We start from the raw sequence: 16,857 nt of genomic DNA, 5'->3' as shown, positions 1-16,857 counted from the left end.
TTAAATGGCCCGTTATGCAGTTTATAGCCAGATGCCGGCAAAGAGAGAGAAAATATCAGAGACTGTCGCACAGATAATTGGACACAGACCTGATGGACACAGTAACTGAAGAAGGGATGATGATGAGACAGACATACAGAGTGAGATTGAAAGAGTTCACCCTGAGCTGACACTGTGTCACAGCCAATCATCGTCTTCCTCCAGCTCAGAAAACTCTGCAGTAATATAATAACAGTTCAAGATGAAATCATTTAATTGCTGTACCAACCAAGTTTTCTAGAAATGTATGTCACTATGCTGAGGATTGATACAACACAGGGCATTAACTACCACAGAAATGTACCTCACAGTATAATAACACCTTTCAAGTATTCAGATAATGGTCATTTAAATAACAAAGCATCTGTTTGTAAGAGATATTGCAAAATTACATCACAAGCACATCACAAGCGGTGCTTGTTGTTGTGCATTGCTGTAGGAGTGAGTGGTGTCACAGTGTGGGATTCTTAAAGACTCTACAGTATTACAGGTGGTGGTTGATGTTGGTACAGTAGGTGTCATCTGTGATCTGACAAGACGCCTGCAGGTGGATGAAATTACAACCCACGCACCTGGTTCATATCGATGGAGGCTACAGAACAATGTGGGCGTACTGGCGAAAGGAGGAGGGCACGGTGTCCTGGAATGAGCTATAAATTACTTGTCCGCCTCCTTTCAGGTGTCCAGAGATTGGACGGATGGACAGGCGGATGGATGAATGAATGGACGGAAAACAAGTGAGGGTGGGTAAAGGGACTGAGCGTACATCAAGTCTGAGATGCACAAACAGAGCCTGAAGACAAAGGAGCAGCTTGGGACTGTGGGTGTGTACGGGCGAGAGAGAAACATTGGCGGTCTATGATGAAGATTCATTGCTCTTTTCTCGCCACCATCCATCTCCACTAAAATGCACAGACACCATTGAATACCCATGCCACCAAGTTGGTAGTGGGTTTGCTGCGTGGGTGCTAAAATAGAGCTGATGTCAGAGAGGTTGGAGGCAGAATGATGAATTGTGAAAGCGAAGTAATAAAAGCAATGCAGCTTTCAAAATAGTTCATAGGTGATAAAAGGTGCCATTTATATGAAAAAACGCTTAAGATGCTGTCATTCTCTATGCAGCGTGTTTTTAAGTATGTAAACCCTGTATGGTACTGACAGGTGAAGCTGACATCAAATAGAAAAGACTCAGGAGCCATCCACTGTCTGGACCAGCCAGACTCACATTATTAGAAATGCCATATTAGAAAAGCTGCAGAATGTTTTCATTGTACCAGAAAATATTTTGATGCATCATCCTTGTTCTTTTAGTCCCAAGTGGTTCAATACTTGGAACTTAAAGTAGACAAGAATGTCAAGGAATCAGACTGCTGTTTTTTTCTCTTAGAGGAACTGTATAATTTTTGGAATAAAACTGCATAAATGTGACCTCAGTTCAGCAGTTGAAGAGCTGTTGAGCCAGATGGAGGCGGCACTGTCTGTGAAGTGTCTCCAGGGCTTTAGTCAGCTGACTATACTTTAAATTCCCTTAATTACTAATTAACTACTCTTTAATTACTCTTTGTCTGTCTTGTTGTCTTGGTGACAAACTGGTTGGGGGATGTTTGTGGATATCTGTGCGACATGGAGCAATATAGAGGCAAGTAAAGAGATTGTAAGGCTTTTTTTTTTTGCAGGTAGATGTGATGTCTCCAAACAGGTGTGCAGCATATGAAGTGTGATGTGGAGGACAGAGCTGGAGAGGCATTGAATTTGACACACTTTACTGACACTCAATCTATATTTATATATAGATGGAGGCCTTCCCTTCAAAGCCGCCGAAGTCTGTCTTTTTGAGTTGCACTGACAGAGGAAGAGTAGATCAGAGAACAGAGGGAGGAAGTGGTTATTTTCAGGTATTTTAAAACTCTAATGCCATAAAGGTTAAAGGTGCTGGTTATCAGAGACACACATACAGTACATACAGTACTGTGTGAAAGCCATGCATGGATGCTGAGCTACAGAGGCGTAGCTTTCTTTGAGATGAAAGACTGAGCCTGAAATGTTCTCTGGGCCCAGGGTGACAGCAAAATTTAAAAGGAATGGAAAAAAAGGTGGGAGAAGGATAAAAAGGTAGAAAATGAAGACAAAGAAAAATTAACTAAAAGTCATCCCCTGGTGCCACAGGCTACACTGACACATCCCGGTGTTCATTTAAATGAGGTAAAAATGGAGTCCTCCTGTCTCCCACTAGCCAGCCTCCCAAATTGAAAATATGAAAACATAGCAAAGCCAAGCAAATGGAAGCTGTGTTTTAACCTTTATTTTTATTTTCATGATAGCTTTTGTGTTTTTCCTGACTTTCTAAACTGGAACTCCTCTCTTCAAGCGTGACTTATAAAGCTGTACTTGCAGTCTTTTTGTTTTCTTTTATATATATATATATATATATATATACAGTATATATCTCCAGGATGGTGCGGCTAAGAGTTGGATTTGTTCTGATGGATAGTTACTTAGCCTCTAACTCTCCAGCTATTAATCCTGATTAGTTTGGGTTCGTAACAGTTGTTTAAGGAGACTGGAAATGGAGTGTCTGGCAAACATTCCTAAAAGCAATTAAAGAGCTTACATAACAAGTGGTCTTCATATATCTACGTTTTGTATTAAGCTTTCATTTTGCTCTCGTTGGACCTGCAGAAAAAGTTAGATCACACTGAATTAAATGTTTTTCTCAGTAGAAAGGAAGACCTGGCAAATTGCCTGAGGAAAATGGATGGAGGGAAGAACGTACTGGTGCAGGACAGAGAGCTCGAGATTGCTGGTCAGCACAAATGTCAGCTGTAGAAATCGGTGCAAGCAGAAAGGGAACCTACATATCACAGACACTGCATGTGAAACATGATACAACACACATTGCGTGGTCAATATGTCTTGCTTGCTGTGTGTTGTTGATGTAACTGCTTGTGTAGTGACATGCACTTAAACACGTGGACGTATTTACAGATTTAAAGTTAGTATAAAGTATTCATTTCATATGTCACAAATCATTCTTACTGTTAGCATTCACAAGGGGGATGAAGAGGTAGAGATAGATGAAGGGGGGATGAAGGGGTAGAGATAGATGTAGATGGTGTTGAACAGGGGAAGTTGCAGTTCATTGTCACTGTAACTACCCTTGATTTAGTGTAATACTTTATCTTGCGCCAAACTGATTTGTCATTTTTGGTTTGTGTGACGGGGCTCACAATATAAATGTTTGACATAATGACACTATACAGGAAAGACAGAGCTTGTGAAAAAAGGAACAACCTTTACTCAATGGATGTTTTCTTTTCTTGTTCTAGAAAATGTATTGTTGTGTTGTTGCTCTCCGCAGGGGAGATAAATAGACATGAGCTGTAATTGTCAATTGACTGCAGTGAAAATTGCTGTACAGCACTGGTTACGTTTCCCCCTTGTTCCCCAGACAGAGCAAAACCACAGCACTGGCACAGCTAACATTTAGCTAGCCTATAGAGCTCTCTGACAGCAGACATTGTGATGTGTCAAACACAGGTCTAACTGATGGTTCCACTTAATGTGATGCTGGGAACTGTGCATGCTGGCTCACTGGTCTAGTTTATGGTTGGTGCTAAATTCGATGGGCTGGAGGGACAACACCTTAACCCTAACATCTTAACCCTAAGTCTAGCCCTAACTGGTAGTACCCTAACCTAACCAGGCTCGTGATAGCTCGTCCCTTCGGCCCCATTATGTCGAGCATTTACTCTGGTTTACTGGGGCACAAAAACGAAACTGAGTCATCGTTAGTGTTATTTGTTCCAACTGTGCTTCTCCTGCTGTGACACACAAAAATAACCACTGTTAGAACAGCAGGAGAGGTTAGTTCATTTACACTGCTACAGTTGCACAAGTGAATATAGTATATGCAACATTTTTTTATAAGATAATTACTTTTTATTACATTTGTAATAAAAATAAACATTCTATAAACATTCATATTATCTTAGTAATAGACTATATAGCAACTCTGTTAGGGCATATTCTGTGATAATGACTGACTAATGAATGACTGTGTGTGTAATTCATTCCTAACACAGTCAGAGCAGGAAATAGACCTTTAGACCTTAATGTATGTGAGTGCTGCTATCAGTGCTTTTATTCAGAAGGTATAAGATAAGAAGATGTAAGTATTGATTGTAAGCATAGCTAATCACTGTGCAATCTCCATAATAGCAGTTGGGATCCTCTTTTTGTGCTGTCTTTTCTTAAGATTACAGATAATGAGGACACGGCCTTATTGACCACAATTTCCCCTGAAGCTGTTGTTATTATAATGAAGTGTGAAGTGTGAATCTGAGTGCATGTACTGTACTATGCATGTACACATACAATCAAAGGCGTATACTGTAGATAAAGACACTAACATACATAATGTTGGGAGCAGGGGTGAACTGGGAAAGAAAGCCCTGGACTTATCTGTTGTGACCATAGATATGTACAGTATATAACTTGGCTGTGATTGTCCAGTATGTCCATTCCCAGAACACGCACACAATGCGCTCTCATGAAAGGCACTTTCCAGAGCCAGTGTTTGGTTTGTTGGTTCCGGGCTACTGTAGAAACATGGCAGCCTCCATGTAAGAGGACCCACTCCTTATGTAGATATAAAGTGCTCATTTTAAGGTTACAAAAACACAGCTATTCTTAATTTAAGGTGATTAAACACTAATCAAAACATACTTATGAATATATCCCATTTCTGTCAAGTCCGTTCCGCTAGATGCCACTCAATGTTACACACTGAACCACACTAAGGTAGTGTGTGCAACAGGATGGAGGGAATTGGTGCACATGTGAATTCATATTAATTTTTGATTGTTGTAAAGGTTATAAAGGGTCACTTCCAGATTAAAGACTCCAGAACATTTCCCAGTATTTCAAGGTTATTAAACTCCACTATGGCCCTTATTTCATTCATAATTCACTTTTACATTTTAATGTTTTTCCTTTCATTAATTAGATACATGGCAGAAAGCTCTCTCTCTCTCTCTCTCTCTCTCTCTCTCTCTCTCTCTCTCTCTCTCTCTCTCTCTCTCTCTCTCTCTCTCTCTCTCTCTCTCTCTCTCTCTCTCTCTCTCTCTCTCTCTCTCTCTCTCTCTCTCTCTCTCTCTCTCTCTCTGTATGTGGAGAGTTACCTCATGCTACATCGCTGGTTTTAGGTCAGCGAAGCTGTTGGTTGGGTTTCGGGAGCTTTGATGTCCTACACGATTTCATACTGTTGTTGGGTTTTGGATAGCATCTATGTTAAACACAGTAGAGAGCACACATTCTCATCACATAGAGACGTAGCTGAACATGTAAAAAACGTAGAAGACAGAAAAGCACCCTCAGCAGGAGTTCAGATATTTTAGATACTAAGCACCTCATAAAACCAGCTTGTAGATTCACAACTGCAGCTTTGCAAAAAGAAGAAACTTCTCATTCTCAGTTCATTATCTTGATGTTGCTTGTACTTACTACTACTACTAACTGCAGGTAATGTGCAGCTCCTTATTTTAACTCACTAACAAAACAAATCTAAAAGTAGTACTTTGCCATTTCTCATCATCCATCTGTTACATGGAAAGCCTCCTGAGCAGCCTTTTTGTCAACGTTTGCCTTACACAAATGCAATTGACGTCATAGGCTATTTTCTGAAAAAGCTAAGCAGTCAGGGGCTGGTTGATTCACATAGTGGCCACTACTGATAAGATTATATGTAAAAAGGGAATAGTAAATCATGTATCCATCAGTGCAGGAATTGTCAGTTGGTGTTTGTAAACACCTGGCATTCAAAGTTGACCCCTTCTCTCCAGCTCACCGAATAAGAGAGAGAGAGAAAGTGCAGGGGTGGTCGAGTGAGCTAGAAAGTGAATGAAGCGAGGGATTGCTGCTGGTGAGAATGAAGCCGTGAATCAGAGAAATAAAACATTATTTCCTCATTGTTCCACAGCAGTTATGTTCTAAAGCACAAATAAACACACCCACTTTCTGCTCTGCATGTGTGTGTGTCAGTCAAATAGACACATGGACAGCAGAGGAGCAGCGCTTTACACACAGCATAGGAGGGAGATGGAGAAACAAGGGAAACACTGAATCAAATATAAACACAGCAATGCAATCTTGTCGCTGCAATATGAGTCCCAACCTCACATCTGCTCACTGTTATTGACTGGGGCTCACACACCCACCGCCCAAAGGTTGATACCCGGAAACATCCTGAACACAGAGTCTCTGTAGATACTGTACATACACTGCCAAACATTTCTAATAGTGCACTTTTAAGGGCCGTCCACACTGAGAACGATAACTAGAACTATAGCGACAATGATGTGAGTGTTAGGGTTAGTCCACACTGAGAACGGTAACGTCCTGACCCACAGCAGATGTTGAAGCGTGGTGTGTAATAGTGCACCGCTGCAGCAGTGACACACAGTGTGAGCACAGATCCGCTTACAAAGATCTGCTAACTTTGTTGTTTTTACATTATAATAGAGAACAATGTTCCAGCATCTTTGAAATAATAAAGACCTGTCTAAAGAAATCACCTCTGTCATCCTGCTCCAATTTACAGCGCGTCAGTCCGTGGCGAGAGAGGAGCAAAGCCGCAGTCAAATAAATAAATAATCATTTTGATTGACAGTCAGTGTTTTTATTGTTCATCAAATCGCTCTGAAAGTATATCGTTCTCCTCTATTGTTCTCATTATAGTTGTGGTGTGGGCTCTGCCATCCACTCGAATTAGAACAACATGTAAAACTTTACATTTATACTTATCGTTATAGTTATCGTTCTCAGTGTGGACCGCCCTTTAACATACTCTTACTGTGAACATACAGTATAGTGCTTGTCTCCTTAGTACATGGCCCGGCCGTCAGTATGTCAGTTTGTGTGTCAGTGTCCATCATTATCTGAGACTGCCTCAGTTTCTCTGCAGCAGACTCAGTGTTGATTAGGTCAGACTGAGCACCAAGCAGGTCGGAGATGATTGGCAGTTGACTGTTTGCCTGCTCTGTTTGCCAGCTGCCCCGTGTCATACCCTATCAGTAGCAATCAGCCTGGACAGAAAACCCAGGGGTAACACAGACCACATACCTCTGTATGTTATCCCCCTGTCAGAAAAAAGGTACAGAGTAACGCATTTTGTTGTTCAGACTGAATGCAGCACTCTTTCAATAAAGGGTGAACATGTCATAAGGCTGGATTCCACTCAGCATCTGCTCTCTGTCTCCCTCCAACCATTTCTCCTTTCCCACTAATCTGACCCATATCTTGCTCAAGCTCTACTTACATTGAATTCATAATGATTAAAGGAACCTTTAGCTGTCTTTCCATGGAATATTTTTCCTCAGGCTTTACTGAACACCTCTAAGACAGTGTTAATTACAGTGTAAAGATTACAAGCCATCAAAAAGAAGGCTTAGGCTTTGCTTGTGCTCTCTCCAACTGCTCAGCCTAATGCAAAATCCTGTCCTCAATCAGTCAGCCAGTAGTTTTGATGCATTGTGTGCAACAATGAGCCACTAAAACACAGTTCTGTATTTGTAATAATATACTGTAGCTGTAGTTAAAGTCATACATTGCATGTTCTTTAATCAAGAAGAAATATCACAAATCTTCCACAAAAAAGTTTATCTCAAGAAATCTATTAGAATAATCTATATTTAGATGAATGTATATACACATCTGATTTATACATAGAGTTATCAAATGTAGCAGGTTGTTGTTTGTGTAAAATATATGTGAATGATAGATAAACATTTCAAATTGTAGTCAGAGAGCCAGAAACAATAAATTGTGATTTTGAATTAGAGGGCCAAAAATGACAACACAGACAAAGCTTTTCAGACTGCTGTTGATCCCGGGAGAGATTGCACCACTCCTCACAGCCATTGTCCTTACATGCCTGCTGTATTGATGTGGACTCAAGCATGACAGTAGTCCTACCACCTTGTCCTAGGCCTAAATCAATAAGTTACACACAATCTGACAAACATGCACCTCAGTATCTGCTACTTGCATGTGTTGAAATGGACACATATGGATTAATAAGTACGCACATACAATCCATGTTAGTCTGTGATCAGGGGAACACACACATGAATGCTCAGACGTGATCATCATATTAGCATCAATGGCTTTTAAGTACACATGCAGGATAACAATTGCCCATCGTCTCTTTTCTCTCTCAACTGTCTGCAGTTTTTCTACTCCCCATCCGTCCATCTTCCCCCTTCCCTCCTTCTTCTCCTTTGTGTCTTATTGTCTCCCTGCCGTACTCATCTCTGCACCATTAATCTTCCAACCAATGAATTGGAGCCACTGACTCTATCACTCCTATTATCGACTGCAGCCGTCCCTTATTTATGTGCCATTTTTCTCCCTCTCTTCCTCACTCAGCCTCTCCACTGTTGTTCCATTGACCGGCATGTAATTTCTTACATGAATAATGCAAACAGCCAGACAAAAATAGTTGCACTCCTTCTTTCTCTTGGCTGGGATTTGTTCTGCAATAGTTTAACTGAGTGCGCTCTGGCTGATTTCTATTCAGCAGTGCCAGCCACTTTGTTAAAAGGAATAGGGATTTGGACAAGGGTGTAGGTTTGGTTTTAGCTTTGTTAGGGACATTTGTTTGTTGGACGGCCAAGATAATTGTGTATGTATGCTGATGCTCTCTATCACTCTTTTCTCTTTCATGTGCACACACACATACAGACATAAAGAGCTTGACTCTGCAAAAATGTTTATTTTTCGGAATATGCATTTGCTGAGTTGCCCAAAATCTGACTTATGTCATGATTTTTTTTCAAATTTTTACATTTTACTTTTGATAGAATAACTATAAATCTGAGACAAAAATTATTATTCAAAATTAACATATTATAATAAAATAAATGTATTGAACTTGTTGACAATGTGAGATTCTGTCCTCCTTTTAGTTTGTGGATTTGGACATAACTCAAGAGTTTCTTGACAGAGCCACAGTGAGAACAACTGAGATCATATCATTGTAGAGATTGTTAAGAGGCACGTCATGTGGAGATTGATCAATATTAAATGCAGTATGTTCACATGCATTTAAGTAACGAGTTTACAGTCAGTTTTCTCCAGAAAGCTGATTTCTGAACTGTAACATGCAAATTATTTTACTCCCTGGAGAACACAAATTGCTCTGCCATGTATACGTAACTAATCTAATTATTTTCTAATCAGATATTTACAAGTAAGCATGCGCACAATAACAGACTGCAGAGAGAGAGCATGGCGCCGAGCTGCTGGATGAAAGGAGCGACGCTTCCTCCTATCCCAAATGATAGAACCCAAAGTCTGATGCCCTACCTGACAGTCACAAGCAGTTCAGTCAGACAAGATATGGTTAATTTAGCTTATAAATATTCATCATGTCTTAATGATACATGTGCAATAATAATTCTGTTCTTGGTCCACTCATGAAAAAGGGATTGAGATTGCATTAAATAGTAAATATTTATCCCACTTATTTCAAAGATTAATGTTTGGACTGATGACAGAACATTCTTAATAATTAAGCTCAACTTTTACTGACATTTTAGTTTTTTAAAAAGAGCCAAATGTCCTAATTTGCTTTTGGGAAGAATTTTAAATAGTAATAAAGTTGTTTAATTAAACAGCACATCTGAATAACTATCACAAATAAACTTAGTCTTGTCCAGTAAAGTCATTTTCAATTCTGTGACATTTGGACTTTGTAACTTTAAATACTAACCTGCTTCAAATCTCCACCTCACTGATTGCTGCTGCTGCTGCTGGACTGTTGACAACCAACAATGTGAAGACTACCGCTTGAAGGTTGAAAGATCATCATATCGAGTATCCCTCATATTCTGCTCTTTTACTCTTTATCATAATAGCACACTGTAATAAAAACACACACACCTGGCAACTCTGCAGAGAGTTTAAGTGATTCAATTATTTAAGATAAAAATACCTTGATATTAGGAAGAACGTGTCCTTACTGTCCATCCAAATCTATCTATCCATGGATTTGTATGTAAAGGTATTGGGTCTCCCAAAGTTACACTCTAACTGAAATTGTGAGATCAGGGTGCAGATTTATTCAACCTCACAGCGCTCACAAGTGTTGATACAGAATGACCAAGGTGGTTCACAGGACAGTCCTATTCATTAGCCAACACCCGAAGCAGCCACATCAACATATGGTCGTCTGCAGGCAAAAAAATTACATTTCAGTTTCCAGCAGTGTCTGTTGATGTGCCAATGTTAGACGCATATCAAAGTAGCCAGCTCTCATCAGCTGCTTTTCCAAAACAATGGAGGCCTTTGAAAAAAATGACCTAATGATGTCAGATTATTGAAAATGAGCAAATTTGAAGGCACTAATTACTCAGTTTACCTGTTGAATGAGTACACATTATTATATTATGTTTGGAGGCAGCCATGTTTTTGGCAGTGAGAATTTGCTGTATTTGAAACAATTTTAGCCACTACAGCATAAGCACCATACAGATGTTCTGCTGTGAATAATGGCAACTACTCATCAGAGGCAGCGATTGACAAAAAAATCTGTATATTTCAAACAAATGTGTGATTTGAGAGTGATTAAATTGACAGCACAGTATGAGGAAAAACACATTCATCTGAACATATATGCCATGTACACTATATTTTTTTTCAGACTTGACACCAAGTATAGTGAAGATATTTCTAATGTTCAAATTAAGTCTTCCAGTGCTCCTTCTCTCATGATAGTTTCCAAGGCCTTCCATAAACATGCTTTTCAATCCTCACAAGACTCATGAAGGTAATTCAGTGTTCTGCCTGTGTGTGCTGAGCTGGCATAATTGATCCTCTAAGATATGAACTAAAGAAGCAAATGTGAGCCATATCATCTCTATTCATTCTGTTCCTTTTTCTGCTTGGTAACTCGTCCTGCATTAATTTAGGAAATTGCAGGTTTCCTCATTGTTCACAGTGCTGCTTTCTTTCTTCCTGAAAAGACAGTGGATACCAAAATGTGAAATGCTACAATATTCTTCGCACATTATTCTTCATCTGTTTCTTTATAATACTTTAATGTCTAGATGGCTTTTAAATAAACTCCCCCTTTTCTTTTTTGTGCTGTGCAACACAATTATAGGAATCAAATTTGTTTAAGTGCTTTAATTTGTCAGCACTCATACACTTTTTTTGAATTACTGAGGAACACATACTATATTGTGGTACTATGTGCTGCAGCCTAATATATACAGTAATGTGTAGCAGGTGGTGGGGGTGTCGGTGAGTCTTTGTGGAATGTGGTGATGAGATCATGACTTTGACTTAAGTTTTATGTGAACAAATCTAACACTGGATAAAATATTGACTTAAATAAACCAAAGTTAAAGAGAAGAATAAGACATATTAAGATGTTACAAAATATGTTTTTTCTCTTGTTCTCTCTTCTCCTGACATGGAGAAACAGTACATCTGTGTTATCCAGTGTGCCCTGAGAACTGTGAACTACAAATCCATCTTTTCAGTTGCAGTCACATCACATACACGGCCGCAGTGCTGGTAAGTGTGTAATACTTCACAGAGCTTTGTGGTACTGCTTGGAAACCAAGCAGTCTGGTCTGTTTGGTCTGTTCAGTATGGATCGGTGAGAAAGGGATTCTGGCAGCCCACAGTCGCCCTCAGACATTCACTGTGCCAGAGGGATTTGTGCAGACTAGACTAGCACTGCTGCTTGTCAAAGGTCTTCTCTCAGTCACACCTTTTTTTTTCTTTTTTTTTATTGCTCCATTGGTCACCTTTTCTCATATCTTTGTTTGACTCTCATGTCTCGAGTGTGCCACTTTGTATGTCTTCATCCTCTTTTTTTCCTCGTTTCACCTTCCTCTTTTCTTTACTGCTCTCTTTAGATCTCTGTAAACTGATGAATCACAAGCCGACTCATCTTTTCACACGCAGTGAATTGGAACTGTCTGGTCAATGGTGATGCAATGCAATATTGGCACAATAGGTTGTTTCTGAATATCTGTTTGCAAAAAAACACAATCATACTGTAATTTAGAAATAGTGCATCACTGTGACAGACGGGAGCAGAGAAACATCCCAGCTTTTCTTTATGGTGATGAATCATTGTGATGAGTCATTGCTACAGTAAATGTCATCCAGGTATCTTTTCCTGCAGCTACGTGTATTCATAAGAACAAGGAACATCCAGTGAACGGAAGCCACTGTTGATTCAGCAAGACTATAGAATTAAAAAATGGCAAATGTCTACATTATTATTAAGGCAGTACTAATTAACATACTCTATATCTCAGTGGTGGCATGAATGAAAAATTGAGAATAATGTAATTATTCCGCTCTGGTTATTAGCTTTCATATTGTAGGTTGCTGGAAATGAAAATATGATTTGTGGACTTCTCCCCCTCCTCTTTCTCTCACACACGCTGTCTCCCCCCTCCCTGCAGACTGATGCTTGTTTGTGTTTAATAAGGGAGATTAATTAAGCTCATTGGTATTCTAAGACACCGACTACAGCTGTTTCCCCGAGCTAGGATCAGCAAGGTCATCCATTTGAATTGTACTGCGTGAACATGGGGAGTCTAGAAGGAAACAACTGGGAAGCTAGTGCCCACTACAGTGAGGTGTCTGGCTGGTGGAGTATATGGATGCATGGATAGATAAGAGCCAGAAACTCTCTGATCAGACTGTTAATCTATCAATCAATCCTTTTAAGATGTATTGCTCTGCCATGCATGCTCATACATGAAACAATTTAGCTTAGAAAGAATTAATTGCCACTGTCTCTTGTGCTCTTTCTGTCTCTAAAGCATTGCTCCCATACCAAACAAATGCACACATTGTTAAAGCTCATTTATCATTCTATTTGAGTGAAAGTCAACAAGGTAAATAGCAGCGTAAACATATGATAAATAGGCAGTCTCACCAGTATGACTGATATTCCCTGTTTTGCCTTGATGCAATGTTTAATACATAAGGCCATCTGACAGACTCTTTAGCATCAGCTTTAATTATCAGTGAAACATGATAACACACTTCTGGGCCCAGTGCCAGAGAAATGTATATTTGCTTATAAACTGGAGATTGTTTTCCTGAATACTGACGTAATGCCTCATGCTAATATGTTACAAGTACTTGTAGTATTCACTAATGGCAACATCTCAGCGAAGTGTTGGGTCGATACATGCTGTAGAGGAAAAAGATGCAGCTGATGAAGGATGTAGCGCGACCTTAGGTCAATGAGTTTAACTGTACCTTTTATTATTGCATCGATAAGCAGACTTGGAGTCGGATCGAGCTGAGGCAGCGCTTTCCATAGTGGTGTCTGTGTGAATTACCGCACAAACTCAAGAAGTGATTTAGAGTTTGGTCTTTCAAGGTTGCCAACATATTATTTCTAAAACACTGGCTCTTTAAATTACAATCAGCAAGCAAAGATCACAAAGTCTTTTACTCTACACAGATAATCTTTTATCATCTGTCATACAGTCGTCACACCTGTTCTAATAATTAAAGCTGATTAGCTGGCATGGTGACTGCCTGTCACTGGCAGGAACAAAAAAAAAAAAAAACCCTTTGGTCCCAGTTTGTTCACAGGAAGCACACAATGTCACAGGAATTATCTAATGTCTAAAAAATGCGAAAAACAACACCTCAAACATTAGGAAGCACTCTAAAGTGCAAAGCATTAATGAGGCAACAGAGCTGTAATGATTGAAGTGCAAAAATAACTGGAAGGGCTGCTGAACTAAACACAACTAAACTGTTAAGTGATGTGATTTAATTTAATAGCCTTTCTGAATCAGATTTTTTTTTAAAGTGTTGTATAATTATGAAATTGAAATAGAATAATTTAGATGCTTTTTCATCATGGCTTTATTTACAATATGAGTTAAAAATACAATTTAGCTGCAGGTGAATAAATCAAGCTTCCCAGTCATTTTTAAACAACTGATCCGTCTGAGTTTTGTATTTTACTGACCGCCCAGTACTGTCTCGTACTTTTGTTTCGTACTGCTGTCTTTTCTTCTGTTAGAGACAGTAGCTGATGCAATATGAATGTTTTGTCCTTCACTGACTGGATCTACGTGTGATTCAGAGTGTTTGTGTGTGTCTGTGTTTGTCAGACAAAGCTAGTACACGAGCGTGTTCGTGAGTCATCAGGTACGCACAAACATCAGGCACTTTACGCTCTTCTGGTGGCAGCAGACAGGAGGGGAGGCTGTTGTAACATTTCTTCCTCTTTACCTTCCCTGCTCTCCTCCAAATCTCTCCCTTGGAAGTTAAAAAAGTAATTAAAGGCCTGACATCCTGACAGTTCTGTCTTTTTGCTTCTTCTACTCTCAAAATGTCTTTGTCCTCCCCTGATTATTTTGCAAACACCAGTGCCTTCCTGACAAAAGACAATCATGTAAGGGGTGCTGGAAGCCTCTCTAGCTTGTCCTGATGGAGGTACGGCTCTCTTTGACATCGCTGCTAAATGGAGGATGCTTTGCCACTCATTTAATAGCTCTACAACTCAGTTCCTCCTCTGGGAATCCAGCAGCCTTTTATCTCCTTGTAGCTGGCCAAGAACTTGTGCTCCTCTCTGCTTTGTCCCGCCCGTCACACCGCAGCATTAACATTAACATGCCTCTTAGCAGGCCACAGAGAAAGAGCCCTGCAGTGCTCTGGCCAGAGCACCAGGCTAAATCCCAGATCAGAGAGAGAGTTCAGACTCCCGGGGGAGGAGATCTTGGCCAGCAGGGTGGATGGTTAGAGTATGTTGGAGATTAGGGCTTTGGTGAGTCAATTGCTGGATTAGGAATGAATGGTGAAGAGGAGATTCCACAGGTTCCATTGTAGCCTTACGAGGAAAAAAACCCCTATGTTTCTGTGACCCGCTCCTTCATATTGTGTGTTACAGAGAGAGAGGGGGAGAGAGAGTGTGTGTTTGTGAGTTTGTGTGCGTGTGTGTGCGTGTGTGTGTGTGTGTGTGTGTGTGCATAATAAACCGTGTACTGTGTAATGCTTCCATGAATTGGCAAAGGCTGTTGTTTTAGCAAATAATGAGACTTTATCTCATACATCAATTATGTAGCTTATGGAGAGGAGTCATTTCACCGCAGTGATAGATGGATGGATTCATGCCTCCATGCATAAATTGATGCAATAATTGATTGATGGATAAATTAAGCTACTGAGATTTAAAAGCACCTTTCATTTTTCTTCTCCTTTTAATGAGTTTGTGTTGATTCAATGAGTAGTTCAATGAGGAAATATGTGTGTCTTTCTTTCAAGGATGACGAGCCAATCACAGGGGCCGATGGCAGAGACCATACCCGCATCCGGAAAGTCCTCGCCCAGCGCCACAAGAAACTACCATGGAAACCAGAGGTAGTACAAATCATTTTCTTTATTTTTGTTGTAAATTCCCTAATCATCTCGCTCTGAACACCTATTTTTCCTGTTTTGTAGACAATACAATATGTTGTGTTGAAGATCTTCAGCTAAACTTTGCAAGATTACTCACACATGCATTAAACTTCCATCAGTGATTAAGCGTCATGGAAATGGTTTTATTAGCCTCCCCTCATCACTGACTCAATAATTGAGTGCCAATGTTTTTTTTTTGTGAAATCTAATTTTAGAGCAGATATCTTTCCTTCAGTTAGAACAGCTGATATTTGAGGTCAAATAGACGTACAGTCGTTCCCTGATACTATTATCTGAAGAACAAAATGTGCCTTACAGGAATGATGATCAATTATTGTGTGAGGATGATAATATTTCATCCAAGACCATTAGTGGGTTATATTTAAAGGTACCTATGACCTGAAGATTACAAGTTGATGTGATTCATTCTAATTTTTCAGCTCACTTACTGATGTAGTTTACACGAGCGCTGTAACAAAGGGAGAAGCAGACAGGGCAATTAAGCAGCGGATTTGTGATAAGGGAAGCGGCTCTAGATTTGTAACCTGTTCAGCAGAGTTTAATTAAAGGATTGTCTGTATGTGTGCATGTGCGCAGGCGTGTGTCTATAAGCCTAATCTGCAAAATATGATTTATTAGTCTTTTCTACCTGGGGTAAAGTTGAACTATCTCTGCCGAACACCGTACCGCATAGTTTTAGGCAGGCTGTAGAGAATCTAACAGTTCATACACACAGCAGGAGAAGGATAATAAGAAATAACTGTTGCATAATTTATTTACAAGTAGATCAGTTTGACTGCAGCGATACTTTACTTTTTTTTTTTTTTTTTTTTTGCAGGATTCTCTATCATACACAGCCTTGTACTCAGCCTTCTTGCTACTTCTGCAAAGCATTATGTGTGTAATCTTCTACGCTAGGCAGCATTACAGGGTTGCTGAACACTGTGCGGGTCTGATAAGGTTACAGTCGCTGTTGTTTTATTTCAGCAGACTCTCCTGGGTGAGCTGGTCTTGAGTTAGACAGCCTTTGCACAATACATGAAACATGAAACAAAATCATCCTCGAAAACAAAGTCATTTAATTCAAGGTTCTGTTATGATGTAAAACTATATAACTTTATAATTGGCTTTTAACTGGCTGCAACTCAATATTCCAAAACAAGCAAATGGCCAATAAATTGTCAGGCATGACAAATATTTTAATTTTGGCTTTGTAACTTGTCACGTGTAGATAATTTGTAGATATTTGTTTTTAATGTCATCTGACCTTCTATTCCTGTTTTCTGCTACGAAGCTACGAAAAGTGAAGTTATTGTGCTTGGCCATAAACACCTTAGAAACACATTATCTGATGATATTGCTACTCTG

General features: G+C 39.6%; 1 protein-coding gene across 1 annotated transcript in view; it reads left to right on the top strand.

Annotated features, from left to right (window-relative positions):
- b4galnt4a (beta-1,4-N-acetyl-galactosaminyl transferase 4a) overlaps positions 1-16,857 on the top strand; it is a 133,042-nt gene that overhangs the window by 57,461 nt on the left and 58,724 nt on the right. Inside the window, exon 3 of the mRNA XM_053319176.1 lies at positions 15,355-15,450. Coding sequence (XP_053175151.1) covers positions 15,355-15,450 — 96 coding nt within the window. The remainder of the gene's footprint in view (positions 1-15,354; positions 15,451-16,857) is intronic.

This window comes from Scomber japonicus, chromosome 5, assembly GCF_027409825.1.
Source record: "Scomber japonicus isolate fScoJap1 chromosome 5, fScoJap1.pri, whole genome shotgun sequence".
NCBI lineage: Eukaryota > Metazoa > Chordata > Actinopteri > Scombriformes > Scombridae > Scomber > Scomber japonicus.
This window is presented reverse-complemented; position numbering and strand designations above follow the sequence as displayed.